The 21,744-nt window shown below is 47.2% G+C and overlaps 1 protein-coding gene across 1 annotated transcript in view; it reads right to left on the reverse strand.

The window, feature by feature from the left end:
* Positions 1-21,744, reverse strand: part of COL22A1 (collagen type XXII alpha 1 chain) — a 233,526-nt gene that overhangs the window by 32,615 nt on the left and 179,167 nt on the right. Inside the window, exons 43-49 of the mRNA XM_065895156.1 lie at positions 20,465-20,512; positions 14,517-14,630; positions 14,086-14,139; positions 11,663-11,716; positions 10,015-10,068; positions 7,234-7,287; positions 2,574-2,627 (exon numbers count right to left, since the gene is read on the reverse strand). Coding sequence (XP_065751228.1) covers positions 2,574-2,627; positions 7,234-7,287; positions 10,015-10,068; positions 11,663-11,716; positions 14,086-14,139; positions 14,517-14,630; positions 20,465-20,512 — 432 coding nt within the window. The remainder of the gene's footprint in view (positions 1-2,573; positions 2,628-7,233; positions 7,288-10,014; positions 10,069-11,662; positions 11,717-14,085; positions 14,140-14,516; positions 14,631-20,464; positions 20,513-21,744) is intronic.

The following is a 21,744-nucleotide window of genomic DNA, read 5'->3' on the forward strand; positions in this document are numbered from 1 at the left end:
TGCGGCCTCTACTGAATCATCGGGGAAGGAGGTGCGGCTTCTGAGAGAGACTGCTCTCGTCGACTGCCGGATTGCTGAGCAATCCGTGAACTTCTCAGAGCCTCATTTCTTCACCTTTAATAAATTAAAGGGATGTTCACACTTACACTGCAAGGGGAGGAGCTGTAAGGCATATATGAAGGGTCTTTTTTTTTTTTTTTTTTTTTTGCGGTACGCAGGCCTCTCACTGTTGTGGCCTCTCCCGTTGTGGAGCACAGGCTCCGGACGCGCAGGCTCAGCGGCCATGGCTCACGGGCCCAGCATACTCCGCGGCACGTGGGATCTTCCCGCACCGGGGCACGAACCCACGTCCCCTGCATCGTCAGGCGGACTCTCAACCACTGCGCCACCAGGGAAGCCCCCAACAGGTATTTATGATTGTAAATCCCAAGTGCCGCAAGGGGTTATGAAGGAAGTGCTCTCAGAGCACGGCTCTGATCCCCACCTAACCCCACTGGGGAGGTTCAAGGACATCTCCCCGGAGAAGATGATGTCTAGCCGAGACCTCGGGATGAACAGAGGAGTGGGGTGTGGTGAGGATTATGCATGTTAACACGTGGAAAGCTCTCTGCACTGAGCCCGCCCTGTGGTTAGCACAATGTGCGTGAAAGCTGGGATGATTCCTGTTGCCCGGGCAGAGGGAGAGGAAGAGTTTTCTACATAGCGATGACCTGGAGGAAGGCAAAGCTGTTTAGAGTGGCTGGGAGGAAGGGGTGTGGACAAGGCTGGAGTGTCCAGGACAGGGCTGAGAAAGAGACAGAGAGGAAAACAGGGTGAGTTCACGAGGTGCCAGGGAGGTCGTCTCGGCTCTCCTCTGAGGATAACAGAGAGCAGATGGGGTGAGCGCTGGAGGGAAAGAAGGAAGGAAGGAGGGAAGCTGGGAGAGAGGAGGGATACTACTAAGAAAATCGTGTACTCATATCTCAGGTCATTTCTCTCTTCTCCAGCACCCTAGGACTTTGATCATAAGGGCTTGGCAGAAAATTCAAACTGGAATTTTCTCTCCGTAGCTTTATTATTCCTGGAATTAAATCAAGTATTTCCTAGCTGCTATGACACACTAGGCTACAGCGTTGCATTTTCTACCAACCGGGGTTTCACATCCCAGCCTGTCTTTTAAGACCTGTGCGCCCTGGACAGGTTACTTAACCTCCGGGGTTGTGTGGTTGCAGTGACGGCTACTGGTGATGCCCCGGAAATGCCTGCTCGACCAACAGTAGCACTTGTCAGACACTCAAGGAGGAAGGGCTCTAGGAAAACGATTCATGCATCCACATATTTATTTAAGTAATATTTGCCGTGTGCCCACCACGTGTGGGGAACAAAAGCCTGGTCCCATAGAACCCACAACCCAGAACATAACCCCATGATTACCAGGCGCTCTTGGTTAGGTCCCCAGATCCAGCACCCAGTAGGTGCCTAGTCAGGGTGTGCTGAAGGAGCACATCGATTAGTGAATAATGGTGGAGGTGGTTACTAATCAAACCATCACGCAAATAAACGCGGGGCTACCAGCAGAGACAGGCACTTAGGAAGAAAGGAAAAAGAGACTAAGACAGCCTATCCTAGCCTGGGGGGCAGAGGAAACTTCTAGGAAGTGATGCCTGGGATGAGCTGGAAAAGATCAAAGCATCGAATAGTGAAAGAGGTGACAAGAGGGCATTCTGGGTGGACAGAAAGGCATGTGCAAAGGCCCTGTGGCCTAGAGAGGAGAGGGTGCAGAGTGTTCTGGAAACCAAAAGGAAGCCAGTGTGGCTGGAACAAAAGGACGCCCCGTGGAGGGCAGGGGTGGGGCTGTGTCCAGGAGAGGTCCCAGCTGCAGGCACACGCCAGACGAGGAGCCACACGAGGATTTATTCTCAATGAAGAAGGCAGCACATGGCCTCTCTGGAGCAGCCTTATTACTAACATACTGGAGAGTCTGACCCTGTCGAGAAGTATATTAAATTGAAAAGTCCGGAACAACATTTGTGGAGAGTAATTTTGCAGTATGTATCAAGAACCTTAGATATTATTGTGCTCTGACCAGTAGACTCCACTTTGGGGCACCATCCTATAGAAATAAAATAATAATCTAATGTAAAACAGTAATCTACTGTAAAATAAAAACCTAATGTAAAATAATCTATTGTAGATTTTTAAAAGTTATAAGACTTATGAGGCAACAGAAGAAGAATCACATATATTATGGTACATTTATTGGGTAGAATGTATGTAAAATTTATGAGCATTTAATACCAGTGTGGAAAACAGAAAATGTTTATATTATCACAGTTATCACAGTTATGTATGTATGTGTCTGTTGATTGATATGTGTGTGGAGAGAGAAAGAGATGAAAATTTTATTTACATAAGTAAACAACAACAAATACATAAAGGAAGAATGAGACTAAAATTGGCTTTGGTTAGTATTATTTTTCTTCTACCGAAAATTTCCCTAGTAAACATGCTTTGTGTCTACAATGGTGAAATATAGTTTTCTTTGCTTATTTTTGCAGTAGAGAAACTAGATTTTTAAAAAAAATGCCACTTACTGGGATTCCGGGTAATCCAGATGGGCCTTGGGGGCCAGGAGGACCTTCTTTTCCCTAAAAGATCCAAGACACGAAACCCCATTAAATTTCTGGGATTGGCTTTTCTGGAGGTAAATGATCTCACCCAGAATTGCCTTCGTGGGTTGGAAGGAGTCTTTAGTGCTTCTGCATCTGCCTCGTCCACCTGGTTCCTTTCCAGGTACTGCTTCCCTGCAGGGCAGGGAGGGGCCCTGGACAGAGCACAATCATGCAGGTGGGTGTGCAGACCGGAGCTCATTTTGGCCTTATTACATAGACTCGGGGAATTAGTGCTTGGAAGGCGTACTGGGAAGAAGTTTAGGGGTCCACAAGACCTGGGTCCAGATCCAACTCTGCACTTTGTCCCCAGACCGCCTCACAGCACAGACCGTAGCACCTGCAGGGCTTCTGCGTACAGCACTCAAGACAAGTAAAGAACTGACCAGCTGACCAGGGGCACAGGTAACAGATGGTTTTGTTACTGCCACCGTCTTATCCAGAGGTTCCCCAATTCTTTACCATCAGTGCTTGCTTTTAGTATCCCTTTCCCCCAGGAAACAGACCTTGAAAGATTGTGTTTACCAAGCTGCATTAATACTTCCTTTCTCATTTTACTCAGCAAAAATACACATCAGTGTCAACTAGAGTTTCTACATCAGATGAGGTAATCGGTGTTATCATTTTTATTCTAATGTGCATAATTATATCATCCTGCATCTCTACCATGAGTATTTTGAAAGTCCTGATAACTTTATAATTTCCTGCTAGTGTTTCTTTTGCAATAAAACACTAACGTCTGGCTTAAACTCTAATCCACATTCCACACAAAATGAAATATTCTTAAAGGTTGTGATGTTATCCCCTTGGAAGAAAAGCAAAAGCAAAAATATTTTGATATTTATTTCAGATTCATAGAGATTTAGTATACTGTCATGTAAAGTGTTCAATGAGGGGACCAAAGCACACTTTCTTTAGTAAGTACTAGTTAAACTCAATAAAAAACTCAATAACTGACTTTCATTTCCAAATCTGCAGAAAATGAAAGATACCAGTGTCACATCATTAAGATACTGAGGGGCTTCCCTGGTGATGCAGTGGTTAAGAATCTGCCTGCCAATGCAGGGGACACGGTTCGAGCCCTGGTCCGGGAAGATCCCACATGCCGTGGAGCAACTAAGCCCGTGCGCCACAACTACTGAGCCCGTGCGCCTAGAGCCCGTGCTCCACAACAAGAGAAGCCACCACACTGAGAAGCTCACACTCCGCAACGAAGAGTAGCCCCCGCTCGCCGCAACTAGAGAAAAGCCTGCGCGCAGCAACGAAGACCCAACCCAGCCAAAAATAAATAAATAAATAAATTTATTAAATAAAACAGATATTGAGAATTCTTTTCATAGACCTTCGGGAACTAGTGAAGAATGAACAATGTCTTAGGTTCACTACTGGTTTGTTGAAACCTATTCTCAAAAGTATCTACACTCAAAAAAAACAAAAGTATCTACACTCTACCTATTCATGTTGGGAGGTTACTCTTAGCTCTTAAAAAATGAAATGCTATGTTTATGCATTTGCATGGATAACAATTTGGCATGACCTGCATCTCTGTAAACGTATGCTGCATGATATCTGAGACTGTCTAGACATTTTGCCACTTACACCAATGCAAAATAATAACAGTAAAACAAAACAAAAAAATTCACCCCCTCCCCATATCACGACACCTACAAACATTAACAAATAAAGTGGGTTTTTTGGTCAACTTGGGCCAAATATTCACCCTAGGTAGGTGTTTTTACATATTGATAACAGAGCTTCCTGGATCCCTTCTTGGACGCTTATTATTGCCAAGACCCTGCTATGAAAGCACCAGTGCTCTAGGACAGGAGTCAGCAAGCTCCCACCCTCTGCTTGTTGCTGCAAATGAAGTCTCATCGGAATGCAGTCTCACCGCTAGTTTACATAATGTCTGTGGCTGATCTCGCCTGACTGTGGCACAGTTGAGGATTTGCAACAGAGACCATATGGCCCGCAAGACTAAAATATCTACTACTTAGGGTCTTTCTGCTCCAATCAGGTGAGTCGAAGCCTCAGTAAGGAGCCAGGATGGTTGTTCCCAAGCCTGTTTTCACCACTTGTTGTTTGCTATGGAAATTACACAATTTAATTGTTCATTAGGCTGCCCAATGAAATTCAGGTGGAAAAAGAAAGAGAATGATCTTTTTACGCAAATTAAGATGTTGAAAATATTTGATAAAGATGAGACATTCACTGTCTAAATAGATAGCTGATAGCTGTACCACAAGATAGCTATAAAAGATTTGCAAAAAATCCTAACAAACTAGGATCCTACATTCAAATTGCTTCACAGGTGTTGTTACACACCCAAACCACTTTTTAAAAAAATAAATTTATTTATTTTTTATTTATTTATTTTTGGCTGCATTGGGTCTTCACTGCTGTGTGCAGGCTTTCTCTAGTTGCGGCGAGCGGGGGCTACTCTTCGTTGCGGTGCACAGGCTTCTCATTGCGGTGGCTTCTCTTATTGCGGAGCACGGGCTCTAGGTGCGCGGGCTTCAGTAGTTGCAGCACGTGGGCTCAGTAGTTGTGGCTCATGGGCTCTAGAGCACAGGCTCAGTAGTTGTGGTGCACGGGCTTAGTTGCTCCACGGCATGTGGGATCTTCCCAGACTAGGGCTCGAACCCGTATCCCCTGCATTGGCCGGTGGATTCTTAACAGGGAAGTCCCTCAAACCACTTTTTAAAAAGGCAACGAATAGTAAATGGGTGGATGTTCTTTCTACAATATAATGACAAGAGACTCTATTCAGGGGAACAGAAATAAAAATGACGGCCTTCATCCCATGTCAAAAAGATTGGCAAATGGTTTATATGTTTTAACTCAAAATGCAATAGAAATGTTTTAGATTTCTCTGTGTATATATATTTTTAACTATTCCCTATTTAACTTTATTTCTGTTTTTTAACTACCAATACTCATTATTTGTGCTAAGAAAACTTCAGCTGTTTTCTGGTTTGATGTTTATGTGGAAATACCAAGACCATGGGCAACTTCAAGCACAGGTATAACTTGCCAGGACAGAATCAATATCTCATTTAATGTAGTTTAATTCCTAGGATTTACATCTGGGACCCGCATCGTATTCTCCTCAGGCGAATAGTCCATTCGTTTTCATGGGAGAAATCTTTTTCTGTCTGAGAATCAATAAAAAGCTGTCTGCGGTATAATGGGTCATATGTTATTCATCCTGGGACTTCTCAGTGGGCTGCTGCAAAAGCATTAGCTAGATGATGATCGTAAAAAGAACCACGTGGCTCTTAGTTTTCAATCTCGACATCCGTCCTGCCCCTAACCTGACCATCCCACACAGTGGGGCAGGGTGGAGTGACAGAAGGAATGCTGAAATGGGAATTTTCAAACTGACTTAACTCCCGACTTGGATATCAATTTCCTGTATGACCTTGGACGAGTGACATCACTCCCCTGGGCTTTGTTTTCCTCATCTGAGGAGGAAGTGCTCCTGGCACCAGAGTCCAGAGGTACCAGGGCAGGGTTGACCTGCTTGCTAGCAATAGCCCTACCTGGAACATGACACTGAGATTTCTGTAGAGTGGGGTTTGCACCAGCTCTGACATTTCCTCACCATGTGACCCTGAACTGGTAGTTTTCCTTCTCTTATGCCCACTTTCCTTATTTATAAAATGGAGACAATGATTCCTACTGACAGGGCAGTCAGATGAGATAAGGGATATCAAGGGACCGTAAATTCCTTTAAGTGAATATGCCTGTAGTGACTACGAGCCCAGTGCCTGCTAAACTGAGGTTCACCTTTGCCTTACGCTGTTGAAACCAAGAATGGTCCCGGCAGCTTCAAGCAATGAATATAACGCTGGTGTTTGAGACAAAAGTCTTGGATTCCAACTACCTCCACCTGTGTAGTTTTAGGACCTTGACCTGTGACTTCCGCTTTCTTAATTTCACTCTTTTTTTTTTTTTTTTTTGCGCGGTACGCGGGCCTCTCACTGTTGTGGCCCCTCCCGTTGCGAAGCACAGGCTCTGGAAGCGCAGGCTCAGCGGCCATGGCTCACGGGCCCAGCCGCTCCGCGGCATGTGGGATCTTCCCGGACCGGGGCACGAACCCGTGTCCCCTGCATCGGCAGGCGGACTCTCAACCACTGCGCCACCAGGGAAGCCCTCACTCTGCTTTTTGAACAACTGGATAACAGTAGCTACCTCCTGCCTGACACACCACCTGGCTCATACCACAGGCTCGGGATGGGGTAGCTCCAGGGCTTTCTCCTCCCCTGTGCCTCTTCCAAATAGAAGCCAGACCAAAAAGGAATAGGGAGATGGGGCTAAACCTTGAACCAGTTTGAATTGGTTGTAAGCTGAATTCTGGAATCACAGATTGCCAGGTCATTTCATCCAAACCTTTAATTTAGAGGCGAGGTAACCAGGGTTCTAACATAAAGCAATTCCTCCTGTGGTCGACCAGTAGTGAACAGACCTTTGAAACGTGAGCCACAGGAGTTAAGGAGGACCAGGGCAGGGCTGGCAAACACTTGGGGTTCTGGGAAGGTCCAAACACAAACTGAAGGCACATCCTCTCCAATGAGGAACTTACTGGGGATCCCTGGATTCCTGGCGGTCCCGCAGCTCCAGCAATTCCATCTGTTCCCTAAGGGTGGTAAAGCAGAAAGCCAGTTTGCTGTGTATCTGAACAGAGGTCATCAGCACCTCCTCTTTGCGCATGAGGCAATGCACAGACCTTAGATCCTGTGCCCCTTCCCAGCTGTCTGAACTGTAAGTGTTTCAGAGGTACTTCTGCCTTCCCCATCAGGCTGGGATAGCCTCTGGGGATACAAAGATGTCGGGAGGACAGCAGCTGCATTTCAGGAGAGGCCAAAGCATTCACCAGCTAATTATCCATAAGATGAGAGTAAATGGTCTCACTTCAGAATGGACATTTTCAGCTAACATCAGGGAACATTTCAGGACAGCAGACAAGAAATAAACAATTGGATTTATCTTCCAGAGAGCTAAGGAAGGCAACTGCCTGTATCGACAATCCAAGGATGAAGAGATGCACAGATGGATAAAGGGAAGGGGAGTTGTACACAGGTAAGTGGTGCAGAGTGAGCCCCAGACAGGCTTCTGCCCTAGGGTTACTGCACGTGCTGTCCCTTCTGCCTGCAGTCTAAACCCCCATGTGTCAGAGCTCATAACCTGCCCTCGTCCACACCTTGGCTCAGGTATCAGCTTCTCAGTGAGACATTCTCTGCCTGCCTGACCCCAACTGCAAGTCCCTGCTCCTCAATGCCCCATTTCTGCTTTTAGTTTTCTCCAGCCTTTGTGTCCATCTGACACCTTAGTGTTTATCACCTTGTTTACTGGGAACTAAAACAGTGCCTTGGGGATAGTAGACACTCAATAGTTCTTGAATAAATGAATGAATTAGGAGCTGGGCTGGCTGGGTGGTAAGTGTAGAGGTTCTTTAGATGAATCGCTGCTTTGCTTCTTACCGGCTTTGAGGCTTCAGTTTCCTTATCCACCGAAGGCAGCAGGTGATATGGCCCATGCCATAGGGAGGTGAGCAGTAAATGAGACAATGTTTACAATGTGCTCAGTACAGAATTGAGGGTACCAGTTAGGAGTGCACCCTCTCAGAGCCAGAGTTCCTGGGTCCCCACTGACTAGCTGTATGGGAAGTTACTTTACCTCTCTGCATCTCAGTTCCTTTGTAAAATGGAGAAAGAGGAAAAAAAAGAAAAAGACAGCACTGACTTAACTTGAGTTGTTGAGAGAACTGAGTAAGGTGATACATATAAAGAGTTAGCCAGCCAGCACCAGGTACATACTCAGAGATCTCCATAAAGGGCTCTCTATTATCAGAAGTCTGATGACAGTGGTCGTCTTCTGTGCGTGTCTGTTGGCCAACTCAAGACCAGAAGCACTGCAGGTAATAACTAAGCATGGGATAACAAATGAGCAAGGTCTCACCATACTTTATCGACACCTTTCCAGCAGTCTTGATTTAGTCCTTTTGCATACATTTACTGGATGCCTATGTCATACCAGGTGCTGGCAAAGTTTTAGGGATACAGAAATGGCCACACCACGGTCTTGGACCTCAAGGAAACCTGACATAGTTGTAGGAGGTGTGTCTTATTTTCTGTGACCAGGTGAGGACCCCGTAAATGTTCACGAAATAAAAAGATGTTGATAATATTTAGATAAACAGCCTAAGGTTCATGCTCCCCTGCCTCTGGGCTGCTGCAGGGGAAAATTACACATCTAACAGAATAGTTGCGTTTCTACTCCAAATTTGGGTTATTTTACATAATTTTGCCAGAAGCGTTTGGCATCCTAGACTCTGGAATCTAGCTAAGCTAGCAGGTTGGGAACAGGGTGAGGGTTTTACTGGAAGAAGAATGCTAACAGAGCACCAGAAAATAAACTGAAAGTAAAGAGCTTTGTCTTCTTGGTATCTATATATAACATCATGAACACTTAAAAAACAACGCATGATTGACCAGGAGGGTTAGCTGCCTGCTCCTCAGTTTCTTCTGCATGACTGACCCCTAAACCTGAATGGGCAGCTGACTCAGCATCCATTCCCAAAGACAATTAACAGTCCAAGCCACGGCACAAAGTGGAGGCTCAATAAACACCTGCATGATGCTGAATAAACTCACGAATCAGCTGGAGACAGACAAGCAACCTAGACCAAAGGGAGGTCAATTTGCCAAGAAGGGCATCAGTCAATGGTAGCACCACAGCTACTGGAAGAGCAAGGAGAACATTTGTTTGGAGGGGGAGGAGGGTCAATGGGAATAAATGGGATGATATTAAAGGCTGTTGTTATAGTTAGAATGATAACAATTGCCTTAGAATGACAACGAATGAACTGTTGAAAATAGTAATAACACACAGTAATAACTTGCAGTTATTATTATTGTTACCAATTACAGTAAATCCAAGAAAGTCTGGGTTTGCACAGACACTCTGTGATTCCCTGAGCCTCTCACCATGGGACAGTTTCCTACAGAAGAGGGAAAGTTGCTTCTATAATACATTTCTTACTTAAGAGCCTAACCTTGCAATTATCCCAGGCTTCCCCCAACCCGAGCTGGATGAAAAACAGTAAGTGGAGCCTGTGCATCCCCGCCAATGCCCCCGTCGCGAGAGCATTCTGACTACACCGTCCCTCAACGTAGCCAAGCCCCTCTGGGCTCACCCCAGACGCCGCCGCGACCTGCACTTTCACTTCACCCCAGACACCCTTCAGGTGTCAGCCCACTCTTTAAAATAAGAGGTCTGTCCATGTGATACCACCTCCAGGGAGTATGGAAGTATGCACCAATGACAAGGCCAGAAGAGGAGGAGATTCAAAATAATTACTTACTGGTGGCCCAGGGTTCCCTGGGGGCCCCATGAAACCTGGAACTCCTGGATAACCCTAAGGAAAACACAAGGCAATTATTTTAAATGATTCCCAAAAAGTTGCACTCCGTGCAACTACCCACTTTCAGACAAGCTAGAATCCATCTTCTAACTCAGATAAAAATTCTGGATATATGTATACATATATGAACATATTTATATATATATAAATAGGTGGTTGAGGGAGTATCTAACAATATTTACAAAAACAAACCTATCCTGTAACTGGATTTGCTTCAAAATAATGTGAAGGAAGAAGGATATAGATGAAAACAAGAGTGGCCAAACAGCTGGAAGATATTCTGACCAGGTGATAAATACAATGGGGTAATTTTTATTATACGTTCTTATTTTGATGTATGTTTGAAGTATCCCATAATAAGAATTTAAAAACAAATAAATACATATACACACAATTTATACCCACAATGGAAACAGCTAGATTAACTGAATTACGGCATCTTTGACAGTATTACAGTTATTTTAAGAAAGAGATTCATGTCCCCATGTGGAGAGGAGTCCGTGTGTATTTTAGAATGAGCTAAACCGGTTATGGTGCCAAGTGTATTGCATCATTTATGTAGTACAGCAGTGTTATCAAACCAAACAAACCACCACGAAAGAAAAGATCTCCCTACCCTCCTCCTTCACCTCCTTCCACAGGAAAACACAAACTGTAACATTCGGCGCAGAGATCACTGCCGTTCACAACTCATAAGAACAATCCCCCCAAATTTTGTCTTTCAAGATACAAGTGGAATTTTCACTGAGTATGTCATTCAGACCTTTAGTATAGCTCTTATCTCACCTCCTCTGGATTCTTTGCTCACATGCCTCACCCTGTCACTGAAAGAAAAGCCCTGTGAGGTTAGGGATTTGCCCATCACTCATCCTGTATCTCAGAGCCTGGTGTGGGGCCTGGCACGGAGCTGGTTTACGATGAGTACCGACTGAGAGACGGATAGACTTCGAAGGAAAGGGGAAGGACAGGAGGGAGAGGAAACAGGAAAAGAGGGAAAAGAGTGACAGCGGCAAGGCACAAGCAGAACAGCCAGTTTAAATGGCTTAAAGGCCGTTAGAGGCTGAGGACTTGAGAGTGAAGGACGAGCTGGTAGCCCTGGACTGGAGACGAGTGGGAGACAGTGTTCCGATGCACATGGGAACAATCTCACAATGCACCTGGAGCAGTGGTCCAGCAGGGCTGGATGGGCCCTGGGCAGAGAAGGGGTGTCTGTGAAGCATTTTAGCTCACACAGTGAGAGTCACACAATAGAAGTGGTGGGTGGGCAGGAAGAAAGAAGGGGGCGTTTTGCATTTTGTAATGAATGACTACCACTTCAGTGAGCAAGAAACACTAAAAGTAACCGAGTACAAAATTTAAAAATACGTATTTTTAAAGAAAAGAAAAGGGAGGCTCCTCGGATAACTGGGGAAGGGGAGTGTGACAATGAACCGAGGTGGGAACCACGAAAACATGATTTAAAAAAAAATCCTGCCAAAGGCAAAGAAGAAACGAGAAATGACTGCAGAAACGGTGGAATGAAAGTTACCTAGGAAAAATAAGTGATGTTTCTTTGGGGTGAATGTTTCACCGTAAAATAAGTTTTTACCTGATCACCTTTCTGTCCAATCTCACCATCTGCACCACGTTCTCCTTTATTTCCCTTAGGAGAAAAAAAAAAAAATTACTGAAAATTTTGCCAGGGCTACGTTGCAAAAGAAAAATTTTGCAATGCATTCATTCTCTCATTCTTCATCAATTTCTTTTCAAGTTTGTGCTGTAGGTCCAAACTAGCTGTGGGACCTTGAGCAGGTCATTTAAACTCTGAGTGGTAGCTTTTTTTTTTTCTTTTTTTTTTTTTTTGCGGTACGCGGGCCTCTCACTGCCTTGGCCTCTCCCGTTGCGGAGCACAGGCTCCGGACGCGGAGGCCCAGTGGCCATGGCTCATGGGCCCAGCCACTCCGCGGCATGTGGGATCTTCCCGGACCGGGGCACGAACCCACGTCCCCTGCATCGGCAGGTGGACTGTCAACCACTGCGCCACCAGGGAAGCCCCTTGCCTTTTAATAGTAATAATAATACCTCCAACCCCATTTTCCAGGGCTGTGCCTAGGGTGAAGAAAGTGAGCACTCACCTGGGGGGCGAAATGTAAGGGGCCCCGGGAAACCTCAGGATCCAAGATAAAGAATATTTTACGGCCATATTTTTATAAGTCAAAATTAATGCAAAATAATCCAAGATGAACAAAATATGAACATGAAAATAAATACAGGGCTCCAAAGAGGCAAGGATTAGGGGGAGGCAAGGAAAGTGAGGGATTCATGTGTAGGTTGGGTCTCATCTCTTTTTTTTAATATAAATTTAATTAATTAATTAATTAATTTTTGGCTGTGTTGGGTCTCCGTTGCTGCGTGCAGGCTTTCTCTAGTTGCGGCGAGCAGGGGCTACTCTTTGTTGCGGTGTGTGGGCTTGTCATTGCGGTCGCTTCTCTTGTTGTGGAGCACGAGGTCTAGACACCCAGGCTTCAGTAGCTGTGGCACTACAGGCTCAGTAGTTGTGGCACACGGGCTTAGTGGCTCTGCAGCATGTGGGATCTTCCCGACCCAAGGCTTGAACCCGTGTCCCCTGCACTGGCAGGCGGATTCTTAACCACTGTGCCACCAGGGAAGCCCTGGGTCTTGTCCTTATTTAAAATTTTGATATCTTGTTCCTTATGTATCTACTGCACTCATTTTAAACATTTCATAATACCGCATTAGAGTTTCATTTATCTTGGTTATGGAGGATTTTGGCTTCCCCTTATGTTTTCCACCCAGGTCCTCACCCCAATCCTGGCCCAGGGGCTGACAGAGCATGAGGGCTAAGATTGACAGAGGGCTACAATGTGACAGGCACTGGTGGGGGCATCTCATGAGCGGCTGCCAGGGCCAGAGCCTGTAAGGTCTCTGCTCTCACACTCCCTAGGGTACCAGGAGGAAAGGGAAGGGCAGAGAGGTAAGAAGCTAGCCCAAGGAGACTGCTGAGACTGGATTCCAACCCCAAAGGGCTTGCTCCTGTGGTCTCTCTCCTACTGACAATTTCCTGCTGCATCTCCCATCAGATGAGCCACACCGTGTCCCAGCCAGGCCACAAGAAGAGACACAGTGACACGTGTCCCTGAATGTTGGGGCAGAGCAGTGCATAGAGTTTCCAGCAGCACAGAGGTGACAAGGGGGTCAGAGAGAGCCCCCAGGGCAGCATCGACGTCAGGGGAAGTGGAATAAGGCTGGGAAGGTCAGAGCTCACCCGCTCCCTGCCTGTACGCCACACTCACATACTCTCTTCCCCTTAGAGGTAAGTACTGTCACCACCCAGAGCCCCACCAGCCACAGCCCAGACACCTGTTCTGGCAGCCAGAGCTTCGCAGCCTGTTCTACGGCTGCGATCCCAGCTCCTTCCTCCCAGGCCAGTCTCCCTGGCTTTGTGAAACTACAAGCTATCCTGCCCGTTTTAGATGGGTGTCTTGTCATTCATGTGAGAGTTAATGCTACTCACTTGCGTTTGTATAGCTCCTTCCTAATATTTTTATTGAGCGCCAAGTTCTTTTTATGTATGATATTGTGCAACTCTTCCCTCTCTCTGAAGTTGTTTTTATTCACATCGTTAGTGGGTGGAGAAATTGAGGCCCAGAGAGGTCAAGAATTTTGCCTAAGGTCACACAGCTCCAAAGACTCAACTCAGGGGTGGGACTCGAGTTCGGAGCTGTCTGACCCCAAAGCTCATGTCTTAACCAGCACTACACATTCCTATCTGGTAGCTCATCTATACTTTCAGCCACTCAAGTATTTGTCTATGAGCAATCTAAGACTCACCAAGTCCAAGGGCCCGTTCCCATGGTCACTGAGACAGTCAGTGCTAAGGAGAGAACCTGAACGTGGATTTTCTGATTGTAAAATCATTGTTCCTTTCCACTGGACGTCACTCTTCCTCAAACGTCGGTTCACCAGTGAGATGAGAATAAACTCACATGATTTTTATGAAAGCTCACTGACCTGTGGTCCATCTGTTCCTGGGGGCCCTGGGAGGCCTCTGGGCCCAGCATCTCCCTGCAGCAGGAATAACGGGGAAAAAAACAAAACAAAACAGTAAGAATGAGTGCCTGGAGCCCACGCCCAGAGTCATCGGCAAGCCATCCTCTTACACATGCACTTACTGACTTCCCACCGGCTTCCCTGTCTGCCCCACCCTACCGCGTGTCTGAGCAAAGGGTATAGGTGGGCAGCTGTGCATTCATGGCCGTCACCCACCACCAATGTGGCAGCTGGTATGAGAGCCAGTCCCCAAGGGCCCCCACGGCCCCACCTCCCGCTTCTGTGCCCTTGCGTAGAATCCCCCCTTGTGTCCCCGAGACCCGGTGCTGAGGTCTCCCAGGTGATGTATTCCATTACAGTGACAAAAACTAAGTTTCCTCTTTTCTCCTTACCTTTTTCCCTCCTGTGCCTTCTCTCCCTGGCTTTCCTGGGAGACCTTTGTCCCCTTTAAAACCTGGCAGACCAGGGAGGCCTGGGGGACCTGGGGGACAGTCATTGCACACATCCTGAGAAAAAGAGCAAAAACAGTACAGTTACTTATAAAACAAAAGGTGGCCCATGGCTCCTACCTTTCCAGACAGGAAGAAGCCAGCAAATGATGAAAAGGAAACAGGTGGATTGAGTCACTACCCACACAGCTTGTGTCAAACTTTGCATTTTTCTCTCTTGGTCTTAAATTAGATTTCAGCACTGACATATCTGATATATCTGGATTATTACCGCATTTCTCCCTACTTCTGGCCAGACTGCTGAAATGTAGCCCAAGATGATGTCGAAAGCGAAGATGTACCAATGTCTGTGAGCGTCTGAAAACATTCACAGTACAGATTTAATGCAAACATTTAGTGCTGTTAAAGATAACATGCTCTGTCCATAAGACTAGAGACAAGACACAGCTGGGAACTGCATTCTCTGTCTGGTGGGTTTGCCCAAAATGTTTCTGAACAAAGCAGCAAAAAAAAGGGAAGCAACAGGCACCCCCCCTTGGGACTCTCTTGCTGTGACACACACCAAATCTCACCATGCCTGGCATTATCCTTTGTTCAAAGTAGGCATTTAATAACTGTTCCCCAGAATGGAACTTTGCTCCACTCCTCTGAGGCAGGTTCCTGGGCTGAATGTAAAGTTCTCAGCCCAAAGAACAGGTTCTCTAGCTTGTCTGCGTCCTCCCCAGATCTTACATTTTGGAGCACAGTAAACACCAAATACAGTTCACAGGCTTGACCACACTCTCATCCATTTCACACCCCAGGGTCTTGGATCGCTCCTTCCACGCCCTTCTCTCTAATCCTCACTCTCTTCCTCCCCTATTTTCTCCCTGCTGTAAGGGTTGAATGAGATAAAACACAGAGGTCTCTCAGAATAGAGGCAGATCATTCCCAGTGCTTTTGGCTATTATGAATTCATGTATCTACCCAGCAGCTCCCTCACTGTTAGGCACTGTGCTTTTCTGCTTCGAGACCACAACGAGCACACGTCTTGAAGGGCTCATGGTTCCATGTACCAACTGACACAAACAAACGCATTAACTAGGGCTTCTGGGATGCTGTGCTGGAGAGATCGGCGAAGACCTGTTCATATTCAATGAGGTGATGTTTCAGGTGACTTGGCATTCAAATCGGTCTCTAGGGCTTCCCTGGTGGCGCAGTGGTTGAGAGTCCGCCTGCCGATGCAGGGGACACGGGTTCGTGCCCCGGTCCGGGAAGATGCCACATGCCGCGGAGCGGCTGGGCCCGTGAGCCATGGCTGCTGAGCCTGCGCGTCCGGAGCCTGTGCTCCGCAACGGGAGAGGCCACAACAGTGAGAGGCCCGCGTACCACAAGAAAAACAAAAAACGAAAAACAAAAAAACAAATCCGTCTCTAATTCAGGATGGAAGGGCTTTCGTCATCAAAAAAGCAACTCTGAACCGTCCACCTTCCTTTTAGGTACTTACTCCTACTCAATATTCGAAGCTTCTTTGGAAGTGTCCTACTCCAGGAAGCCTTCCTGATGGCTTCACACTGGGGATGTGTTCCTGCTCCCACAGACCCAGGAATTCCTGCTATGGAAGCACCTGTCCCACTATTGAGGAGATCTGTTCATAGCTCCAAGCCCTCCCCACCAAGCAAAAAAGTGTTAGCTCTCCGAGAACAGAGATAGAGTTGCTTTATCTTTGCATGTCCACTTCGTAGCAAATAACCTTCCGCAGAGCGTGAGTTCCATAAATGAGGGAACCAGCCGACCCGACCAACCACCAACCAACTGGCCACTGACCTTCTGGCACCCAGTGTCATCTTCCCTTAGTGGTGATTTCAGATGCTGGTTGAATGTTTTTGGAGGATGAGGAATACCAAAATGTCGGGCTACATGAAGAAATGGCAGATGAGAGAAGATGAAGGATACTGTTTCCAGTTGCTGTTTTTTGTTTGGAAGAGTGGCAGACTTGGGAGGAACTCATCTATCTCGTCCATTCCTAGACCTTCGCTATAGTTCGTTAAAATGAGACACAGCCGTCAAACGTGGCCACAGTGCGCACAGGATGAGATCTGTTGGACGTGGTGGGTGCAAAAGCGATTCGGAACCGTTCTTCGCAGCGGGATCCACAGCATAAGAAATTGTATCTGAGCTATACAAAATGTCACTACTTTCCAATTTCTTTTCCATTTGCGGCATGGGTAGCTCAGCCTGGGTGTGTCTTAGTCAATGTGTAGGATTGTTCCCTGATGACCAGAGCAGCCCCCAGCAGCCCCCAGACTTGCCAGTGGGGGGGCTGGATCAGGTCCTGGAATCCAGTGAGCACAGGGCGAGACCAGCCCCCCACCTGCTGTCCTACCAATGCTCACTTTGGCTCCTGTGCACCTGGGGCCCCTGGTCCCTCCTGACCTGGGCTGCCGGAAATGCCGACACTAGTGTTGGGGCCCAGGGTGGGCTGCCCCGAAGTGTCTCAATAGCATTTAACTTTGAACTAAAGATACGTAAGAAATGGCCAGGGCAAGAGGGATGCTGGCCCTTCTGTCTGTCTCCCTGAAAGCAAGAAATAAACCTCTAATGTGAAAAGTACCCTCCCTGCATCTGGAGGTAGAACAACTACTTCATCCCCAGAAACGGGGATTTCAAGGCGGAGAAGCCTGTATAAACAAACCTTTTTAAATTTACTTCCCTAAGTCCAAGCTCCGTTTAGATTCTTCACTAATTAAGGACCCAAAGCCTAAGTTTCTTTGCCCTGTCAATTCCTCACAAATGTATTGCTTCTTTATCCAAAAAGTATAAAAGCTGCCTGTTTTGGCCACATCTCAGGTCCCATTTCTATGAGACCTCCACGTGCACAAATTAAAATGTATTTATTTTTCTTCTGTTAATGTCGTGTGTCAATTTTATTATTAGTCTGGCCACAAGAACTCGAGAGGGATTATAGGGGGACATTTCTCCCTCCCTGTCACTAGCCAGGGTTCTGCTTCCGGCTAGACGGGCTTTGCCCAGACCACACCAAAGCCTCTGCCCACTTGGGATCACGGCTTCACCTCACCGAGCCTCAGTCCCTTATCTGTGAGATGAGAACCTCAGAGTCTGGGGAGAAATACATGAGATAATGGATGAAAAACTCCTGATGCCATGCCTGGCACACAGTGACAGCACAGGAATTTCAGCTGCTACATGTGTCACTGTGGTTTCAGTTGTTATTTTCCTCCCTAAATCTGTTGCTTTGTCCCACTGGCAGATCAGATGCCCCTGATCATCAATACTGACTCCCAACTTTTCCACGTAACTGAGTCATCTCAGGCAAGTCACTTAGTCCCTTTGAGTCTATTTCCGTATCTGTTAATAAGGATTGTTCTCCTACCTTAGGAGAGGGATGTGAAACTGAAATAACACATGTGAAGCATCTAGCACGTTGCAGGGTTCCAATCTGTAAATACAGACTCCCTCTCGCCTCCATCCCCTTCGTTTTTCCTGAGACACTTTCAGCAAACCCGGCTGGCTGTGTCACTGTATTTGGTGTGGGACGGCATTCAAGAAAGTGCTCAATCAGGTGTGTACAACTGGAGGAGTGCTGCAGTCTCTGCCCAGCATAGGACTCACCTCCAGATCATCTCATGCAAGTTCTTGCTGGATTCCTGAATCCTCACTGCAGATTCCTGCCAAAGGGCTGTGGAGCCTACATTTCGAACCTCTGGGTGACAGGCAAGAAACTCACTACCTGCCTGCCCTTCGTCAGGTAGCTGTCAGGAAGCTCGGATGCATGCAGAGATGAAGTCGGAGAGCAGAGGGGCTAGAGCACAGGACGTGGAGGTGGTCACACTGGGTTTGAGTCTTTGCTCTGCCACCATCCAGCTCTGTTGCCTTGAACAAGTGACTGACACTCTGTGCCAACCTCCTGCTCTGTAAAATGCAGCACGTAATAGTACCCACCCACTGGGTTGTTGCTGAGGATAGGATGAAGTAATATTTATCCCAGGGAATCATCTAATGGAGAGGCCCTGAGGATGACCTCCCCGGGCACAGATCCAACGATGGAAGTTCATTAAACAGGAACTCTTAGGAGACGAACTTTCTAACCAGGCAGTTTTCCAACTATGAGAATGAGGCAAATTTTCTGTAATAAAAGATACCTTCTTAGCAAGAGAGGGTCCCGCCGCCAGCCCACCTGGACCAGATCATCAAGACAGCAGCAGGTGATTATAAAACAGGGAGCTGGATAGCTGACTTCACAGACCTGGGCAAACCCACAGAGCCCAGGCTCCTGTCCACAGGGTTTCCAGGCAAAGAACAGCTCTGTAGGGCCAGGGAGTCTCAGGTGCTTCCCTGAATGTAGGTGCTCACATTCTCTCTGCGGTTCCTGGGTGCTCTGAGGAACACAGCTGCATCCTTTAGCAGGTAAGAAGTACCGATATGACTAAACACCTATCTTAATGCTGTAGCCGTAAAGCATTAACCCATGCAGAATTCACCCCTATTATCATTGCCATCAGGACCGGGACACCTTGAGGTTGAAATCCTTGGTGAGGCTGTGGGGTGGGGAAGACAGGGGCCGATGCAAACCCAGGGCCTTCCAGCAGGACACAGTTAGGAAAAAATGATCGAGAACAGAAATGCCTGTAATAAACAAGGCTGGAATCAATAGATAATGAATTCTTGCCACGTCCTTGTTATAAAAAACAAAATTCCCTCTTGTTAATGAAAATCAGGAAAGATTGCTCTATTACTACTCATTTTCCAATGAAATGTATAATTTTCCATCAAGGCATCTCAATGTATAAAGAGATGAAAAGGCCCAAGCTTCTGAGAAGGATTTCTTTTCCCTTTTGTTCTCCTCCCTCGCTCTCATGCAAGAACCAGGTATTTTCCGACACCTCCCAAGTGGTTTTTAGAATACAGGAAGTGAGGGAGAGGGTGGTCACACAAAATCCGAGGCCAAGCTTCACCCGAAGCCAAGACAAAAGCTTGGAACAGAGGTAGCAAAGGGTCCTCCACACGCACGGCCGCAGGACTGCTCTTCCTGAAACACAAATCTTATCCTGCCTCTGTCTCGCTCACAGCCGTCCCCAGTTCTTCTCTTTAAGCGCCGAGGTCCCTGGCCAGGCTCCTGGGCGTCCAGCTTTCCGTGCGCTATCTCAGCAGAGCTGTGCTGAACTCGCGTCTTCTGCCGCTCGTGGAGAAGGCGCACGCAGTTCGGACCACGAGCGCAGCGCGCGCTCTGATCTGGACTCAGCCTGGCTAAGGGCCCGGCAGCCGGCTCCACCGCCTGCACCTGCACTCTGGACCTCGCCCCAGAGGAAACCCCACCCGGCCTGTCTGACTCTGCCCATGCGTCCTCTCAGAACTCCAGGATGCACTCCTGTGTGGGGTCAAAGGTCAGCCTCTGGAATCAGTGAGGAGTGGGCTCTAGTCCCATAAAGTCTCTGACCCTCACAGTGACTCAGGTTTCTAACAAGCAAAACAAGAGCATAAGTAGTACCAACATCAGAGAGTGATCGTGGATATAAAACAAGAGACACGTGGGAAGCATTTCGCAGAGCACTGCCTGGAAGGATTTCCCGTGATGATGGATCTTATTGTCCAATAAGATAGCCACTGGCCACAGGTGGTGAGTAAGTACTTGGAATGTGGCTAGTGTGACCAAGGACCGGAACTGCTAATTGCATTTAATTTTAATTAACTTACATGTGGCCAGTGGCTGCCATACTGGACAGCGGATTTTAGCACACTGCTGGCACACAGTGAGCTCTCAACCAATGTTGCTATCGTTGTTAATATTATAACATAGTTGTTCAGACAAAAAGGAAAAGCGCATATTATTGAGATCTCTAATCCCCCATCACCATTTTCAAAATGCATGCACATTTATTTTATGCTTTTACCTTAACCAAGAGATTTATGTCCCCTGGAGACAGTAGTGGAGAGGGGCCCTGTCAAAACAAAAATCAGTAAATACAGACATACACACATGCATGCACACTGCACACTCCATGCTTCTTTAGACAGCACGCAGCCTTCAAAATGGAAGCTGTAACACATGACGAAGCTGGGCCGGGCACGGGATGACAGGCGCCCTGCCTACGTCCCACGCTTGGGAGCCGTAGAAAGACGTGGCAGCCCAAGTGCACGGGCTGCCAGTCCTGAGTCTGACATCAGCCTTTCTGGTCCCCAGGCTCCTTCTTGTGGCCCTTTCTCTTCTCCTGGTGGCCTCTCCTCCCCACTTCCATCAAAACCAATAGGGCCTATGGGTACTGTGGAAGACAAAGAGGCAGACGGTCCTTTATTCTCCAGATGGGTAGCAGATGTCGCTATCAGTCATTCACAGTCTAGCATGATTTTAAAGCAACTTCTTCAGCTTTCGTAGGTGAAATAGCCTTTTAAGCCTCATTCATCATTATGAGTTGGAAGTCTCTAACTTCAGGAAGATTTCAGAAATCAGGAGTAATTACAAAGCCTCTGAAGGCGTGTAGGAGTCCGTGGGTCACTGACTTCACATTCAAACCCATGGTGAGTTGGAACATGGCATGCGATGATTGCGGTCAGCCCGGAGCCCAAGTGGAGCAGAGGCTGGGTTCACACTGGGGTTCAAGGGACATGAAGCTGGGGAGGAAATGGAAACTCAAAGGCAGACACTAAAGTGAGGAAGGGATTCTCAGGAAAGAACTGGGAGACTGGTGTGCTACTTTGCAAACTTCTAAATTTTGCAGTGGAAATGGAGTACCAGAGAATCCACTCTCCAGAGGGAAGGTGGCAGGGTTTCCTCTAGATTTTCCAGATTTTCCTCTGTGGCCACAATCGGACTTGTGGGGGCTGATTCCTTCTGATTAAGTTTGACATTGGGTTTATGAATTACGACTCCAGTCTAGCCTCTTAACGAGACAATTTCCCTGGCTACGCCCCTCTCCCTGGCCCCATGGGGTTTCTGCCACATCCTGTGGCTACAGAAAGCCATGCGACAGTAGCATCGCATACGTTTGCATAGGATCATCTTGGCAGTGGCTAGGCGTATGTATGCCTGTGTTTTCTGAGTTGAAATGCTCAAGTATTCTATCAACGCTCTGGTCTATTTCAAGAGGACACCCGAGAGAGATTGGGGTAGGACTGACTCAGCTTTGGAGGTTCTGAAGGCACTACTAGCCCGCAGGGAGAGCTCACGTGGGTT

Source organism: Phocoena phocoena, chromosome 17 (assembly GCF_963924675.1).
Source record: "Phocoena phocoena chromosome 17, mPhoPho1.1, whole genome shotgun sequence".
Taxonomy (NCBI): Eukaryota; Metazoa; Chordata; class Mammalia; order Artiodactyla; family Phocoenidae; genus Phocoena; species Phocoena phocoena.